Source organism: Mya arenaria, chromosome 15 (assembly GCF_026914265.1).
Source record: "Mya arenaria isolate MELC-2E11 chromosome 15, ASM2691426v1".
Classification (NCBI taxonomy): Eukaryota; Metazoa; Mollusca; class Bivalvia; order Myida; family Myidae; genus Mya; species Mya arenaria.
This window is the reverse complement of record NC_069136.1, coordinates 48541889-48561768: the sequence shown is the minus strand read 5'-3', so window position 1 is coordinate 48561768 and position 19880 is coordinate 48541889. Positions and strand designations below refer to the sequence as shown.

At 37.1% G+C, this 19880-nt stretch overlaps 1 protein-coding gene across 1 annotated transcript; it reads left to right on the top strand.

The window, feature by feature from the left end:
* The first annotated feature begins 9775 nt into the window (after positions 1-9775).
* Positions 9776-19603, top strand: LOC128219440 (uncharacterized). The gene is made up of 9 exons (XM_052927250.1): positions 9776-9889; positions 14381-14471; positions 15369-15532; positions 15825-15949; positions 16900-17048; positions 17643-17703; positions 18144-18303; positions 18593-18722; positions 19178-19603. Exons 1-9 carry the CDS (start codon positions 9776-9778, stop codon positions 19360-19362), a joined length of 1179 nt encoding a protein of 392 aa, XP_052783210.1. The 3' UTR covers positions 19363-19603.
* The last annotated feature ends 277 nt before the right edge of the window (positions 19604-19880 follow it).

The window sequence follows — 19880 nt, the reverse complement described above, 5'->3', positions numbered from 1 at the left end:
TAACTCATTGTAACTATTGTAACGTATAACTCTGATTAGATGTCGGCCTGAAAACTCGGTTTTTAAGGTTGAACTTGGACTATTTTGGATGTATCATTGTAGCCAATATAGCCGCGTAATCCAATATTTTACATAGAAAAAATACAATATAACTCTGATAAGATGTCGACCTAAAAGCTTGGATTTTGATTTTGAACTTTGAATGTTTTCGATGAAACCGATCAAATCGGCTGTAACCTATGCAACCGCGTAACCTGATAATTGGCATAGAGAAAACACTTTTCAAACTTTTGAAAAACACCCTTGTTACCCTATGTAACTATGTTACTGTATAGCTCGGATAAGATATCGACCCATAATCACGAATTTTGAGGTTGAACTTTTAATAACTATTGTTCAATGAGCTATGAATAGTCGCCTGTAATCCGTGTAAACATACAGTGGGAAGGGTTACAACATTCGAAGCTTTAATTTTATGGGCCGATTTTTTGCGCTAATTGTTCAACAGAGCCTTATAGTAAAAAGGGTATCAATCTTGTATGGCCTGATACTCATTTGCGTTTTTCTTATCCTTAGTAGCTACGAGCACTGAATACATAAATAGAGTCGTTTATCATCTGGTTGGAGTTCAAATCGTTATTGCGCGCAATAATTCTCATATTAAACACGTTCACATGCAAAATAAATTGTTTAAATATTTATATATGCATGTTATCTGATCTTGATTAGGTTCGTCTTCTAAATCTTAAGGTCATACCATATTGATTCAGCGGCAAGTTCCAATGCAAAAAAATACAATTATAAGACCTACCCATCCGGCTCTTGAAAAACAATCAAAGGCACAATCGTAAAGCTGAATTTATGTTGAAATCATTAACATGCGTATGTCCATAGCTGACAAGGGGGCATTTTTTCCAATAAACACGTCATAGTAAACACTTCCCAGTAAACTCTTCCTAATAAACACCTCCATATCATGGACCCAGTCCGTCCCCTCATCAACTCCTTACTTCTGATTATTTTGGCTCAATATTTAGTGTTGTGTTTTCGATAGACGAAACTCCAACTGGGGATGGCGCTAAACATAAAGTAAGACGATGTATGGAAGTTAATTGCATATTAAAAGTATGTTCCATGGTCGAGATTGTAGGTTGTTTTGCGGAAACGACGTTTACCGATTTTCCATAGAACACCCTGCGCATGTGTTGGGATGAACCTATCTTACACGAGCAGTGTCGTCTGTAGCATCATGGAAACCTTGTCTTATGGTAATATCTAAAATCCAAATTAATTATTGTTCGCTTCAAATGACACCTAAAAAGTTTTCACGCTGCATTCAAGGAATAATGCTGGGCTCTCATAATTATTTAAAAAAAAAACGATTTGAGTTTTTACATAATCTGAATCACTGCGCGCAGATCCATGACCACGAATTATCACATATCTTTACGCAAATTATTTGCACTACGCAGAAAAGAGTTCCAGTGAAAGCATGCATTTAATATTATTTTGTTTAACTGAGGTGGGACGAAAAGCATCTACCATAGCCGCTCGTGTAAGATAGATTCATCCAACATCCTACTCTCGGGAGCGGTCATGGAGGATACTTATAATCTTAATCCTATAGATATGATGGTAGGAAAATGAAACATATACGTCATAGTATATCCTTAGAAATAAGTCCCGAACGCAGAAACCACCAATGCGAGTGTACTTATCGGCCACTTAATACATGTAGATGTAATGTTTGTTTCAGCTTATTTTTTGACATGCAAACAAGCTCACTTAAATGCATGTTTTATAACTTGTTTGAATCAATTCCGTTTGACCAAATTAAGGAACTTAACTCTATCGCTACCAATGGAATCTTAATTTACGATGAGCTTGCTCTAAGCTTTAAAGCCAGTATGCAATATTCTGAAGTTTCAATAAGTAACATTGACCAGTGTGCAAAAAAGTGAAGGTGGGGCAGAAATATAAAGTTCATCTTTTCACCGACTATATGAGATAATATAAAAAAAATAGCTTTAACTGACGGGGACATAATTTCAGTTAGTAATTTCTAGAAGACTGCTTTTGATATTCTCTACGAAGAAGGTCTAAATATGTTTAAAAAAATTATACTTAAATTGATAGCGGTGTCTTAAATTATAGCGGCCCTGAATATTTTTTTTAAATATTGATTTTAAATACCAATTAATCCCCTAAATAGATGCAGGTTACACGGTACTATAACAATGTCTTACATGTTTCTCAATCTACTACGCAGTAATCTCCCTTGGCGAGCAGCTTAATTTTGCTTAATTGTTTGTTTTTGGAAATGTCATTCAAAAGAGTAAGTTCCAGATTTTTCCCTCATAATGTATAGTTTTCTTTATCCCTGTTCAATATACTCATAACATTAAAGTGTGTTCAAAAAAAAACAATACAACTTAACATGTTATCATTGAATTAAATAACTTATCTACTTCTTTTTGGTAATCTTCATGCGTGTTTTTTTTATTTTAATTTTTATCGCGCCGACTTGATGCTAAGCATATTCTTTTCGTGTAATTATTGTAATATGCAATAGACGCCTGTTGAAGTTTGAAGGCAGAAAGGAAGTATTAGCAAAAATATCAGACTTCATCAAAGTTTGAATAGAAAGTATGTCAAAGTTAGTAATATTAACTCAATACATGCACTGGTGTCGATAATGCGATATTGCTTGAGTAAATAATTGAATAAGTATGTATGATAAGATTAAACTGGCTTTAGTTCTAAGTGCAAAAATTTCATGAGTTTATCTTATATCACGCCTCCAACATAAATAAAGCAACGCCAAGGGTTAAGGACTGGTCACGCGGTGACCCCATATTTTTCCATATTGGGTTACCAAATTTATATCGTACCAAAATGGCGTTCCGATTCCGACGAATTACTGAAACATTTAAACATGTAAACAGGCTGTCGACGTGATATATACGTTACGGGGTTAGAAAGTGACCCGATATGGGATATACGGGGCGCAGGAAACTATAATCGGGTTCGAGCTTCTCCCTCACCTACTGACCCCGTAACTTATACTATTAACAGACCGGATAAGCCAGTTCGCAGACAAGGACGTCGACGCCGGACAATATGACCGACCCCCTTGTGTCTGCAATGACACGCGTACGACAAACACATACGATATCAATGTTAAATGGTGAATCTGGAACAACAATGGAGTGTTAATCACAATCATAATATATAAAATAGTGCTGCACTTCTGCTCATGTAAAGGGTCATCTGCTTTATCCCTATACGGAACTTCCGGTTTGAAAATATAGGCGATGTGCCATCTCAATACGGAGTCAATTTTGTTGTCAGCTCAATACGAAGGTTCCGGTCTTGTCTCGTTGTCTCTGCTTGATAACTGAATATGATTTCTGGTCTGTTAGGGTAACGTGTGTGCCATTAACTCACTCGGTTAAAAATGCTGGGTGCGCTGGATCATGATGCGCAGCATCCGGTCTGGCGTCACGGGTTCTACTGGCTCACAACACACAACGTCCGGTTTTGTACCGTGTATTCTGATGATTTGCAACGCCTACTAGTAGGTTCGGACTGGTCTCTCGGATTGCGCGCAACTTCCAGTTGAGTGTCGCGGTTGTCGATGGCTCCCGACACAGCATCACCTAAAATGAAATCAATAGTTTAGTGAGAGGGCACTTGATTCATCGTTTATTGAAAGTAGTACGAATAATGTAAATACACTAGGAATGAAGAGAATCAATTTCAATGGTGCTGCGCCCTGTCCTCTTTTGGAAGCACTCTTCTGCCCTCATGGAGACCAGGACGGGTATCCTTCTGTTTACAATGAATACAATGCTTATTACTCTCAAATATATTTTTGTTTTGTTTAAAACTCATCATACATGCACACTTTACATAGTTGGCAGTTGAAACCTAATATTACTTCGAAGAAACACAATTACTAACATTTTCTGTCAAACTCATGATTTTTAAGTTCTTCACAGTCCGCTTCAATGTACCCTTTCCTCCTATAGTAAGATGTCCTTTATAATAACATAACAAAACATAACATAACATAACATAATTTTATTAAGAATTAAGCATATACAGCTTATCATCATTTACATGTTAGTAGATCACAAATGTACACATACACAAAGAATGGCATACAACACCATTACCAAAACATGCATTTCATCTCATATAATTACACGAGAGAAGGAAATGATACAATATTCTATTGCACAATATTAATAATAGTATCTCTTAATTTAGAGGCTTTAATAATATATACAGCTATTTTATGCAGGAGCTGTTTACTCTTTACATTTAGTAGTTTAACAAATTTGAACATGCTAGGCCTGTTTGTATAATACGGAGGGATATAGTCTCTCCTTAAGCCACTATATACATCACATACAATCATAAAATGATATTCATCTTCAATATCGTTCCTGTTACATAGTTCACATTTTCTATCTTGTCTTGGTATTCGTGTGTATCTGCCCCTTTCAATATTTAGCTTATGTGAGCTCAATCTCATCTATACTATCCTAAGTCATATTCTAACAACATTGAACAGTTTAGTAATGAACACATTGCATTGTGGTCACATTCAAATTAATCGACGGTAACTTTTGCCAGTTCATTTGGGTGATGATGGCCTACTAGTATATGAACAAAACAACAAAACAAACAAAACCACACACCATTATAACGTTCCTTTCCTTTTCCTTCAATTGATCCTTAAGGTCATCAACCATTCTCTAGTGCACACTTTGACTCATTAATATACAAGTTTTGCTTCTGATACTATGTTTTTAAAGTCTTATGTGAATATCTCAAACTGGTAATAATGATGACCAACGCCTATGATTATTTCAACTGCCGTCAGGGATGTTTTATTTTCTACACTGTCATGCTAGGACTTTAAGGTTCAATCATTTTAAGAATCCTTATAGTTTACCTTCATTCTCCGAAAATTGGCCTTTATAGTATTTACAAACATGATATTTGTATCAGTATTGGGTCTAGCATATAACCTTGAGTATGTTTCTGCAGGTTATTGAACTTTTGATCTAATGACCTACATTGGTTTACCCAGACATGACCCATAGTCAACCTTGACCTATATGTGATAGAGTAACATAATTAAACCAACAAATTTGTCATCCTGATTGTAAACGAAAGTTGTTCAGCATTAGGATATGGAACCTTGTTGTTTATTCATGAGAGGTTAACAATTCTAAAGCACAACTTTGATAACTTTTACAATCTTTATCCGTGTCTGATTGTTATTTTCAGAACGTCATTGGTATTGGAAGTTTGACTTGGTACATATAGGGCTCGATAAAATATTACTGTTTCACGTGGGACCTACATTTCAACCTAAAAATGCCCACAAGAACCGGACATGTTCACTAAGCTATGCGAAATAGAGAAAGAAAAATAAAGATTCAAGAGTTGAAAGTACTTTCTCAATAAATGACCTAGTGAAAAACGCTTTTTTGGCATGGCATAAAATTGAATTACACACATTCTAAATTAGTTTTATGTAGCATGGAAGGGTACGTGTCACAAAGAAAAATCGACTTGTTTGCATAACCAAGTTAATCCATATTTGACCATGTAATGATACTTTTACTGATGATTTCATCTTAGTGAGATATTTGCAATGATTTGATTATTATGTTTGGAAGGTTTATAAATGGTTTAATTTTCAATTTCGAATCACCATTATAGCATTACACTAGAATTGAAAAAAAGTTAAAATTCAAACATTATTTTCGCAGAAACGTGATCAAACGGCATGAAAAAAAATAACATGGAAATAAGGGTACATAAAAATCAGGATACAGGAAAATAAGGCTAAGAAATGTTGACAATAGCCGAAAAACGACGAACAACGACCGATCGATCACAGAAGCTAACCAAGAAACTTTAACTGCGCTTTATGATAAGCCCAGACATGACAGCCATTTTATTTTTCTGTGGATCCTTATCAGATATCCGTTAGCATTGAATTTTAACTGTGACCTACTAAAGGTTCAAAACACTTACCCTATACAAATCAACGCTCTGTGAATTCCAGTTTAGTTGTCATTTAAGTAATCTATACCCGGCTTCTCCGTCATGGATAACTATTCTGATGCGCCTAAGCAACAAACATCTCCGTACCTTGATACAGGCATCTGAAAGGAAAGAATACAAAACCTGGAGTAATATCCATACATTATAAATATCTAGGCTAATAAATACTTTATATTCAACATTTTCTTAGTTGATTAGCGTTAAGAGTGCTTGTATCATGTGAAACCGTCTTGGGTTCGATTCCTGGTTGGCCGGCTTTGCACACAAGTCAATGGTGATGAAAAATGACTCGAATTGCAGATGGCAAGTACGAAACCGCATTCAACTTTTATAGAAAAAAATCAAGCATCCAGTAACACGTTTAGTATCCAGTATAATAGATGTAAATTGCTTTTGTTTGTTCTTGAGAAATGTTTCCTCTTCCATAAAGTATAAAATGTAACGGTACGGGGAACGAAAACTCAGTTGGAAACTAATGTTGCACTCAACCAAAGTTTGAACAACTGATTCATCATTTAAGCCTTGTTTCATGAGCATATACTCGCTTCTTTTTATTTTCATTGCAATTAAGTACATCCAAGAACGAAAATCTTAAAATGCGACAATAATAACATGGCGATCTACGAAAATGCAGTTGCCAACTAAACAAAAATGGATTAACTGATGTTTCGCCTGATCTTTATATACTCAACCACGACAACATTGTGATCTAAATCTGATAAGCGCTTGTGGAGGCAGCCCCGCTCATGAAAGTCGCTCTAAGCCACCGAGGTCCCTGTCGCTACCTGCACATAGAGTTCTGAGAATATTCGGCTCAGATTTCTAGAAGGCGTCGAGCGCGTGTCCACCAAGGTTGAGCACCAGAGGTATTCCACTTACAAGAAAACCCGAACAAGCGCTACCAAATCAAGACAACCGTATCATCGTATTAGTTAGCACGAAAGTTATATATCGCAGACATTATTGTGTTATAACCACTGCAATAACATATTACAATTTAGTTAAAATAACACGCCCACCGATATATCGTGTATCTTTTGCATTCGCGTGTTTTTATAATGGTTTGAATCACAAGAGCCAAGAAAAGCTTTTTGCAATAAAAATTGACAATGTTTGCAACTTTATTTTACTTATAAGCATATGGCTCCAAAAAAGGGCAGCACTAGAACTTACAGAAACACACTACATTATTGTAACCATGCATATAATAATTTATACAACTTAGCTGGTTTCCACCAAAATTTCTGCTTTATCCAATTAATATGCCAACACTGTCGGTACTGAACATTTTAAAAGTATGTGAAATGTAAATGCATAAAGGGTGCGGTAACGGTTAACTTATTCTTAATTAATGGCTTACCTTCAATGTATATTATAAATACGCTAATACGAAACATCTTTATTGAAAGGAAAATTGATTTGTTTCGCACATTGGTTAAAATCGCTCACGATCGGGTAATTGTGGTGATAATTGCTGAACAGTGTGTTACATTCGCTCTTACAGTTGGAAAATACGCATTTTCGTTTCTTTCTACCAGCGGCAATGTTCATAACGTAATCATTTTTTTCCTTTAAAAAAGTTTAGGCCGTGATTGTAAACAGCATTATGTCTGAGTTCAGACTAAGATTGTAAACAGTATTATGTCTGAGTTCAGACTAAGATTGTAAACAGTATTATGTCTGAGTTCAGACTAAGATTGTAAACAGTATTATGTCTGAGTTCAGACTAAGATTGTAAACAGTATTATATCTGAGTTCAGACTATGATTGTAAACAGTATTATATCTGAGTTCAGACTAAGATTGTAAACAGTATTATATCTGAGTTCAGACTAAGATTGTAAACAGTATTATATCTGAGTTCAGACTAAGATTGTAAACAGTATTATATCTGAGTTCAGACTAAGATTGTAAACAGTATTATATCTAAGTTCAGACTAAGATTGTAAACAGTATTATATCTGAGTTCAGACTAAGATTGTAAACAGTATTATATCTAAGTTCAGACTAAGATTGTAAACAGTATTATATCTGAGTTCAGACTAAGATTGTAAACAGTATTATATCTAAGTTCAGACTAAGATTGTAAACAGTATTATATCTGAGTTCAGACTAAAGGGTGGCAAAAAGTTCATTTCATTGTAACTTTCTTTCTAGCTGAATATTGATGATTAGCGTTGCTAATTTTTCGTGTAACCATTTGACACGATGTCATTCTATATATTACATTTGCCATGTTAAGTCTCAAAATTTGAAAAAGTTTCTTTGTTGGTATTTTGAAGTATTTTCCAACTTCAAAAGTCCTTAAGGCCAAAACGTCAATAAAAATATTAATAAATTATTTGACATTGTACAATAATTAACATTTTTTTTTTTTGTTAAACGGATAGAATTAAGACGATTCTTTAAAATTGCATAAAAGTACTTTGCTGAGTCCGAGACTAGACTGGGACATGGAACTGTTCGTAATCATGAGCCCAGATTTCTGTTAATTGAATTATAAAATTGCAAAGGAAAATAATGTTTATATAGTTGCAATATGCCTATGTTGACCCTTTAACAAATACCCCCACCCCCTCAAAGCTAAAACGTTTGTCACATTTAAAAAGAAAAGAAAAGCATTTGTAAATGTATTGTTCACATATTCCAAAAACAATCCATGCCACGAAGATGGATCAGGGGTCCTATTGTTTTCGCTTTTATCTTAGCTAAGTCTGATATAGCCCTTATTTTTTCGCAGTATGCATATTGAATAAATTTTTGGCCATTGTATCAAAAATCAAGTTCATACTTGGTAAAACTTTGTAAAAAATATGTAGCACTCCATATTTTGATAACCTTTCGACACCTATACTTCATGTGTATAGTAGAAATACCATATTGCTGTAAGGGGTCACTTGGTCAAAGGTCAAGGCCACAAGGGGTCATAAACATGTTATCCTTTAACATTAAACATCTTGATATCTGTTTGACGCAAATTATGATGGTTATCTATGCATATATGATCGTTTTTGCTTTAGTGACTATAGAATTGCTCGATTCCGCCCGGCTGTCCGTCGCAGTTCATGTCCGGTCAATTTCATTATGATGTATGGACCGATTAAAATAATTTACCACAAGATTTAAGCACATCAAGACAATGTGCGGCGGAGAAGTCCCAGGACCATGTCTCAACGACAGTGTCACAATGCACTTGTGGACATTTTCTTTATGTAACGTGTTGTGATGGTGCCGTTTGTGTAGACTCATTATTTCTAAGATGATAACCTAATTTTGATACCCTACAGTGTAAATGTTCATCGCATCCGGGCAACACACATAATTATATCTCCGGCCGAAGGTCATGGTCACCGTTCAAGGTAATGCCCCCATTTCACCAAGGATTGTTTTTTTTCCAATAGGCCCGATCTGTACCAGATTATCCCCGATGATTTTTTTTTGATCGGCGAGATTGTCGTCTTGAATCGCCTCCAATCGTCCCCATTTTTAAGCCGATTGAATCCCGACCAATGAACCACGGCGAGGGACGATTCACGGACGTTCCTCGAGCGATCGACACGTTTCAGGGGCGCAAGTATGCGAAAGTACGCGCAAGTACCCGCAGGTACAAGAAAAAGGACCGGTAGAGACCCGCATCTCGTGGGCAAGTGAGCGATGTTCGCGCATTGTTCGGCCGAGAGGGACCGAAAATGGGCGATCCCGGCTCCATAGAGGACGCCTTTGACCGCTCTGCGGCCGATGTCCGCCGTTCTTACGCCGTTCTTCGCGCGAGAGTGGCCGAATGTAGGCTTATGTTGACGCAGGTAGCCGCAGAAACCCGAAAGTAAACGTTCTTCGGACGATTTAAACGATCTTTGGCCGACTAAATTTGCCCAGATCGGCGAGAGATCGGTGTTTTTGTGGCCCGACTATATAAATCGAGCCATATCGAAGCCTTTCACCGTCTCCGCGGCCTTGTGGTTAAGCGTCCGCTTACGGAGCGGGAGGTCGTGGGTTCGATCCCAGGCCGCGTCATACCGAAAGACGTTAAAAGCTGGTACAAGTAGCTCCCTTGCCTGGCGCTTGGCATTTAAAGGGTAGTGCTTGGGAAAGTGGTGTACTCAGTACTGGTTCAACCCAGGAAAGTTGTATCCCGTGTATCGGTGCTTTACACCGAGCACGTTAAAGAACCAAGAGGTCTCTTCGCAAAGAGCTAGGGTATCGCACCCGGATTTCTTGTATCTCACTCTGTTTCTTCAAGTATTCCAATGCCTGGATTTGACTGCGAATTGCTGTCACTTCTATCTCATGTCACTTATGGCATTTAAACACAATTTCAGTCGTGAGGGCGTCACGGCGGGGTCAAGCCATAATGCAGCCAATGGGCGCGGGCAGACCTTGATAAACTCAAATAAACAAAACAGCCTTTCACCATTTTCTGACAAGCCAGTGAAGGTCATGGACCAACAAGCAGTGCTGGGGCTTGTTGTAGCTTTACAACTTCGTACTGCTATAGCACAGCAAAATGTTACAAGACTTGAAAGTATGCTAAAAAGAAGTAAGTTGTTGTGAATTGTTAAAGGTTTTTCACCTGTGTTTTGTGTTAGTACCTGTTCTGAGAAAAGTTTGCAGTTTATTTTTTTATTATAAAGATTTTATAGTTCTCTGGCATTGGTATTAATTTGTACATTTATTATTATTTATAATTACTTTGAGTAAATATATGCGTTGCCGTTCTTTTAAGCAACAATTAATTATTTGTGACATTTAAAAGGATTTCTATATGTTCTGGTGATGGTCGGGTGCTTACACTCCGACGACACTACGCACGACCCTCGGAAGAGAGCGACATAGGCTAAACGAAAGCTCCAGAAGGCTCCAGAGGGCTCCAGAGGGCGGGCGAGACTAGTGGACCTTCAGAGGACCCTCGGGCGACCAAGGCGACCACGGGCCGACTGTTTTGATCGGCTACTGGTTTTCAACTTGTTTAAAAACAGTAGCCGATCACTTTTTATGTACCCGACCCTCGGGGGACTAATGCGATCGCGCCAGATCTTACCCCGAAGGTATAGGTTAGTGCACGTTAGTGAACGTAGGTTCCCGACTTATTTTGCAAAAATAGGGCCGATCGACTAAAAAAGAGATCCGGTACTCTCGGGACCAAAACAATCCTTGGTGAAATGGCCCTATAACTGGATTGTGTCTCTGCCCCAAACAAGTATTAAACCACTAGAAGGATTTTCCTCAAACATTGGTCAAATACTCAACGAATCAAGACGAAATGCAGCAATGATGTTCCAGGCGCAATAGTTCAGGGTCAAGATCACCATTTAAGGACACAAACTAATCGTATAAAACTGGTTTATTCTTTGGTTTGGTCGAAGTTTACCCAATAATTACTATACAAAATATGACCTATGGACGACCTAGTCAAGGTTTAAACCAACTCAAATAGTAAATTTGTATAACATGGCATACTACGAAAGACCGGTGGTGACATTTCAATTTCAATAAAATTTCAAGATTTTACGATTTCAATTTTTAAGAAAACATTATCTCTCGATGTTGAAATCATAAATTTACCTCTATATTTAAAGGAGCAGGTCCTTTTATTCAGGTGCATCTCTTTATTTTGAGGTAGATCTAATCAAAATTATGTTACTAAAAGATAAAGACGCACCTTTATATAATATAGAGGTACACCTCTATTTTGAAATTTAAAAATTGAGGTGCACCTCTGATTACTGCACTGATAAATAAGGACGTACCTGTTAATTAGATAGTGATGAACCTTCTAATTGAGGATACATTGTAGCTAAAATTTATAAACGAGCGATAAACGAAGTGTGAACAATTCATTGGTACAACGTGGTGATGAAAAAAGGGGGTACGACTACGTACTTGTGACATATTCGTACGAATTTTGAATTAGGAAGTAACGCTTGTCCGTAGTTCCGCTCGCACGACGTAACGTACAACCCACGTAACGGAAGTAGAAACAAGTATGTCATCTTCATTGCCAATATGAAGAGCCTTTCATGTAATCCAAATTCAAAAGAAAATGTTGACCACTAAATATCTTTAAAACACACACACACACACGCACGCACGCACGCACGCACGCACGTATATAAGCGAAAAAGTTGCAAAGTACACTTTCGTAACAATCCAATTAGGTTTGCTTTAGGATTCAACTACCATTAAGAAAATAACTAAGTTATTGTTTTATACCCAAACTCGCGCCGTGCGTATATGGTCAGTTATATGACATACTGGTTGGAACACTTGTTGACCGATATTGTTATGTCATTTGACCAATACGTTTAGAATAAATTTCATGAATATTTGATACGTTTTACCTGGGTCGAGTTTTACTGCAAAAAAGTAATTTTGTACTTAGATAGGTGTCGCACAGGACACAAAATGTTACTAGAAATATGTCACTGTGCTAATTTAATAAATATAAACAGGTATATATGTGAACGCTTTGAGGGGTGAGGCCACAACAAACCTTGGCGCTGTCCCAGTCGCTTTGTGACTACCAGAAATACCTGTAAGTACTCTTTTTTAAATAATTTGTTTAGATTTATCTTGAGTGCAAAAGCGTGTTTTCATTTGATTGTAATTTAAGTTGCTCTTAAGAAAATGAAATCAAAAACGTTCATGACAGAGGTGAAATTTGTTGTTGTTATTGTTGTTGTTGTTGTTGTTGTTGTATGCAAGTTGTTTGTTGTTAGTAGGAAAACCTTTTACGATCGAAAACATAAACACACACATTCTTTTGGAACAGATAATAATGTTTTTGTCTTGTTCCATTCTTACTTTGTCGTTTCGTATTTAAGACCACCCTGACACTTAAAGCTGCACTCTCACAGATTGAAGGTTTTGACAACTTTTTTATATTTTGTCTTAGAACAAGCCAATGTTTGCGAAAATCCATTGAAACCAGTTATAAAAACCTGCTGACCAAAAAATAGATCGCAGACTTTTATATGTATGTTCAAAAAATGATGTTTTATGCATTTTTCTTTAACCGTTAGTAACGGTTTAAGCCATAAAACATAAATTTTCGAACGGAAATATGAAAAAACTACGATCTAATTTTTGGTCAGCAATCTTATCTCATTGGTTTGAAGTTATTTACGCAAAAAATTGCTCTTTACAAAAAAAATAATAATTGTAAAATGGTATATCTGTGAGAGTGCAGCTTTAAGGGGATATAGGCATTGGCTTCAATATCTGAGAGAAGAAAAAACAACAACATATTTTGTATCTTACTAGACTGTGCACTCTTTTTTGGCCAAGACATCTATTTGGCAATATTTTACTTAAATTATAGTATTCAACAAACCAAACATGTATAATTAAACGCTTTCAACTTTCAACATTTTTATTAGTATGTCCAGCATATAGAGTCTTACTATTGTAGATGGCCTTCTTTACTCAAATTTGAAAAATAAATGTCATTAATATCAAGACCGGTTCTAATCGGTATTTCTAAATACATATATTTTGCAATGAATAGAAGAACATCACTTGTTTATTTTACAAACTTAAGGTTTATTTTACTTTCTAAAATGCATTTAATCTTACACATGCTAAATGTTAATTCCTGTGAAAATGTTATAATTTTACTATCATTCTGTTTGTTATCGCTATAAACTTTGTAAGTTTTTTATGCGAAATAAACTACTACTACTACTACTGCTACTGCTGCTGCTGCTGCTGCTGCTGCTGCTGCTGCTGCTGCTGCTACTACTACTACTACTACTACTACTACTACTACTACTACTACTACTACTACTACTACTACTACTACTACTACTAACTGATACGTGTTAGCTATGACCGTGTGTTTTTTCGGTTTACCGACCGACCCAAATGTTTTAAAGGGACTCGCTCATGATTTGGCACCATTTTATTCACTGGTAATTCATCTGAAAACACTCATAGTATTACTATCTTAGACTTTGATACCAAAATTGCAGACAAATGCATGTCCCTTTTACCGTTACCCTTATGTTTATATTGCTACCGGACAAAACGGTTCTGAAAGTTATATTTTTTTCCTTTCGATATATAATTGTGGTAGTGTGTTCTACCGGCAAGTTGACTAAAATGTATTGTCTTAATAGACAGCTCTAGTTAACATGGACTGAAACGAGAAAGCGATAGTTTTAACTGTTAAAACGACATCCAAACAACTCAACCTTAAATATACGGAAATAAACAATTCATGTTGTTGTTGTTGTTTTTTGTCCCACGATGCATCATGCTGAAGGATAGAATATCTTATAGTAATATTTTGTTTACAGAAAGCCTTTACAATGAGAACCGGGTGTTCCATGCTCGCCTTGGCAGTTCTGGTGGCCACGATCGCTGCACAGACCGCGTTCGATCCCGTCCGTAAGTTATAGAATGTTGCAATGTCGGTTTGTTAGGGAACACGACCGGCAACGCAAACTTGTATGTTATAGAATTAACGTGATTCAGTTTGCAGCATAAGAATAGATTGCAACATTTAGGGTTAAGGGGGTTTCCTATTAATATCTCCAACAATGGTATTTTGTTGTTTATAAGCAATTGTGCTGAAATTGTCTACTATTTGTTCACATATTTTCTAATATTTTTCTTCTTATATTATTCTCATATAACTAAATGACGTTTTAACGCGTTGACCTTATGCTCCTCCATATTGTTTCAAATTAAGCACATATCGACTATTTTGTGCTGTTAAACCAATGCTATTCATGATAAAAGGGGTTTACTTTCGAAAAAAATGTTAAAACTGTGTGAAATCCACATGATATCGCTCAAATCATCCAAGTTGAAAACAGCGAATCCCCGTACCATTAGCGTTTTAAGGAGGTGTTGGCGCGCCCGGCACCTACCTACCCCGGGGACCCCCGTAAACATGTCGTGTCAACATTTTCTGACGGTCAAAATCCCCCTGAATTTTCAGACTTTTGAACAAATCCCCCTGAATGGTCTCCAGAAAATATGGCATGTATGCTGACCATATAGTTAAACAATATGCATAGAATACAAAAATGAATTATTTAGACCAATATAAGCAAAAACACCATGTCTAGGCCTACGCCAAAGCATTCAAACAAGTTTAAAGTCTATAATGTTCCGTTTTTACCGGGGAGAAGGGGCTCCGAAAGGCAGGCCCCCGTTAACGTCAAATCCTAGAGACGCATCTTGGAACAATTCATTACTAATTCCGTAAACTCTGATAGTTCCGATAGTCTCTGATAGTCTATTCCAACAGCCCCGTACATTGAATTATGTCTGTCTCAGTGACGGTGGACAGCTGCACAAAGAGCAAGCTCTCGTTGACTGTGACGGGAGCCGAGGATGGGGGTATTATCTACATCCAGGGACAGGACGCCGCATGTCGTCAGACCACCAGCAGCACTTCATCTTCACACGAAATTGACTTTACCTCGTGTAATATTCAGTGGGTGCGTACTTCCCTTCCAAAATTCTATTTTGTGTATGTACATAAATTTACATATGAAATTTCCAGTACTAAGTCCTTCGCAAATGCGTCCACCGTCACGAGCGTCTCGTGCTCATAACGTTATGAGCCACTCGAGACAAGTCAGTAGCTACTTCGACAAGTGTAGAAAGTTAACAACCAACTTAACTCAAAAAACGAGTCCTACACGTATTTTTTAAAGAGTTAGGCATGGTACTGCTGCATTTGTTTTATTGCCCATATAAAACATATGACATTGACCTTGACCTTTTCAGGAGGAGTCGTTTAAAGTGATTATACAAAAGAAGGCTCTGTACCAGACCGGCGCGGACAAGCAGATCCCTGTTATGTGTGTGGCAGATCTCGGGGACCTGACTGTCAGCAACAACATCACCGCCGCGTAAGTAGAACGTGCTAGTTCTTACACAGACGTACATGCATCAATATTTGAACATTTCTGAGGCCAATGTTTCACACGTGAAGAAACACAGACTGAATTAGAGAACGAAATTTGAAACTCTTATATGAAATCAGTTGTGTGAATTAGCTAAATATATATGACTTTGGACATTCAAAATTGAATTTCGTGCTGGCACGACATTGGACATTAGACATCAAGAAATAAATGTCGAAAGTCGTGCTGGAACAAGAATGGACATTGAACATTGAAAAATGAATGCCGGCATTGAATGTCTGATGTCCAATGTTGTGCCTGCCGAATTTCATTTTTGAATGTCCATTGTACAATACTGTGCCAGCACGACTGTCCGTTTTTTAAAGTCCAATGCCCAATGTCAGGCCAGCACGACTTTTGTTTTTAAATGTCCAATGTCTAATGTTAAGGTAACCTCACACAATTGAAATCAATATATTAAAATACTTATGCTCTTATCAGCAGTCAAATGGTAAAATATGCATACAGTTAAACGAAGCCCACTGTGACTTTCGCTCTTACGTATTTATGGTTTGCGACGGCTCGGTTATGGCATCGGGCAGGAAAATGACAATAGACTATGTTATAGTTATTGCTAATTTTTTGCTTCACTAAACCCTTAAATCGGCATAAGCCAATCAGATTCATGCGTTTGGTAATAAGCGAAAGTGAATAATAGCTTTCATGGGGTCGGCGCGAATTTCTATATAACAGTTATTGGACATGCGCTTAACGCTGAATAACCCACTTCATAAATGCAATTAAGGATTAAGTGACACTTTGGAGGTCGTTTTCTTTGGAATATTTTAAAGTGATCAGAATCTTTCCTGCAATCCTATTGGCGAAACAAGAGCCTTTCACAATCTCAACTGTTTGTCATTCTCGTCCTGAAAAAAAGTTTTTCATTCCTTCCACAGGGACAAAGATGACGATGCCGGCCAGAACAAGACGGTTAAACCAACAGCAACGATGAAACTATTCAGCAACGGCGTTGACGTGGCCGGCACCACCGTGAAACTGACCGACACCATCACCATGCTGCTAGAGCTTGATGCCGATTACATCCGTGAGTTCATCTGTTGCTTAGAGATCTATTAATAAATAAATGAATTTGCTAGTTATTACCCAGTATATGTCAGTGTTAATATAATAATGTCAGCGAAGACTACAGCAAATTTGCAGTTACCTTTGTATAAAATGGTGATAAGAAATAAATTAACTTCATCTGTTTTTAACGGTAACATTTAGTATTAATCGTATAACACAACTCAAGTCAGTGTGTAAATAAATGATGACGATGATGATGATGATGATGATGATGATGATGATGATGATGATGATGATGAAGAAGAATAATGAATTGTATATTCTTACAACAATAGTCAACAGCGAGGTGTTATGACCCTAAACATCCATTGTGTATGTTGTCATTCACATCACGTTTACTACGTAAGTTTCATGAGAGTATGGGAAAAGTTTTCTGAATTATAAACAGTTTTAAAACGACAGCATCAAGTCTATGACAATACATCAGTACATATAAGCTAAAACGTGAATAATCTCAAAACTTATATGCATATATCAATTATTGTATTCAGATACGTGACTACAATACTTAAAGTTAATTATCACAATTCACATGGTTACGTTTATGTTTCAGAGGATTTTGACATCAAGGCCCGTGATTGCACAGCTGACAACATCGAAGTCATCACTAGCTAGTAAGCATACTCATACAAAATCGTTGAAAAATATATTTCAGCGCGTTAAAGATGTTGCATTTTTTAACAAAAAACACTCAATGTGCGCATACCATTGCGTTACCATCTCTCGAAATTTCTTAACACGACTTCATACTCATCGTTGGTGACAATATATCTTAGTTCTGAAATATTGATTTGGAAAAGCGATCATACGATACGCGCGTAGATTAGTTGGCCTCAAAATCTGTACAAAAATAAAACATTGATTACTCTACAGTGACCTTTAACAAAACCATAAACATAATCAATTGTAATTTGAAAACCACAAAGTCATATTAAGTGGAAAAGGTAGATTGACTCTCAATTCTCATTCAGTTTGTTTACAAATGAAATCTTGAGGAAAACAAATCCTCAAACAGTTTTTAGCAATAATACTACATGTTCATCTACTTCTATAGTTGTGCAGCAGACACGGAGTTGTTTCCTCACATGTCCCAGGTGTCGCAGGGCCAACTGTCGGCATCCTTCGGAGCCTTTCGAACCACGTCCCTCGCCGGCGGATCCGTCTCCATGCCTTTCTCCTGCACCCTCCAAGTCTGCCTTGGATCCTGCAGCGCCGTGCGTGAATTTATTAATAAACTCCAATGTACATATGCATAGACTTTATCATCTCTCGCCCCTGGCAGGCCGTTTTCATGTGTTCATTTTATTTATGATTTATTACTCAAGGCCGACCAGTCTAGGTTCAATTGTGCCTTTATATATGTGAAACTGTTAGAACATTACCTTTAATAATTGTAAACCTAACCAAACAACAAACCAGTTGTATTCAATTGGCTGTCGGTCGTTTTATTGTATATGTAGCCATTAAATTAACCGTTAACTAAATGCATCTTTTGGCACCTAGACTGTATGCACGGACGGTCAGAACAGCTACGGCAGAAAGAAGAGGCAGGCTGAAGACCAGGACAACGACGTGGACGAAATCAGCGTTGGCTCGTCCATCAAAATCACCACCGAGGAGGTTGTTATTGAAGGTAGGTGTCATCATGTCATGTCATGTCGTGTACAGCGTATTTCAGCTAGATGGAAACTATTTTATGTCAAGTTTCAGTTGTAGTGTTCTACGCATTTTTACAAGAGAGATATAACCATATGTGTCTTATTTCTGACATATTAGAGCTGGTGCGACACAAGTTCGAGCAGTTGAATGTGTAGCTACATGTTAATGTTGCAGTTGGGTTTAAAACTCTTTTGCGGAATTAACTTGTGCGTTTTGTATGCTCGCTTTCCCCGCTTACTCACCCTCCCCGTGTTATCCTACATGTCATCCTAAACATCTACAATATACACGTACATTGATCACAGAGTGTTTCGCATTCCAGCTCTTATTTATACATTGACAAGTTTGATTTAGTTCCGTTGGTTATTCGTCAACAAGTATTTCCTTTCTAGGCTATATACATTATATGTTCTTTCCCATACATTTCAGCACCGGAGGCTAACGACGATTTGTGTATGAACCAGGGCCTTTTCATCGCCTTGATCATTATCATGACGGGCGGCCTGGTCGCTACGACTATCGCCGCTGTCATGATGTTCCGGAAGCTGCAGGAAAAGGCCGGCATCCTCGACAAGCTGAGCGGCGGACACTTCTCCAATATGCCCATTGCCTAATGTCCTATGCCCGTAAACTAAGATTGAACTCTGCCACCATCGCCCGTCCTGTTTAATAACAAACCTTTATTTATAGCTTTCACATTTGAATGAGCAATTCGGAGTTTTTTACACATACATCTAGTTTGCAAAAGGTAAATAATCTCTAAAAAGTCATCACAGCGTTCAATCATGACATTGTCTCTTGACTTTCTTACTTAAAATGTTTTGAGCATGTTTGTGGTATAATGACGACATTGATCTTAATATTTTATCAGCGACAGTCAACAACCAGGGAAGCTAACAACGACTCACCCTGGAAACTTCACTGTATATCTTACCACTTACATAATTGATGTTATCACAAAAATATTCCAATGATGTTTCAATAGTTATGAGAACAATAAATTTTAAAGCAACATGGTGTGCTTGTTTTTTACTGATAAGCCATCATTCATCAGAGGTTTGACAATGATAAATCTAACGCATATCATCATCGCTCTGATGTACGAGAATGTCCATTATAAGGATTTGTTAGT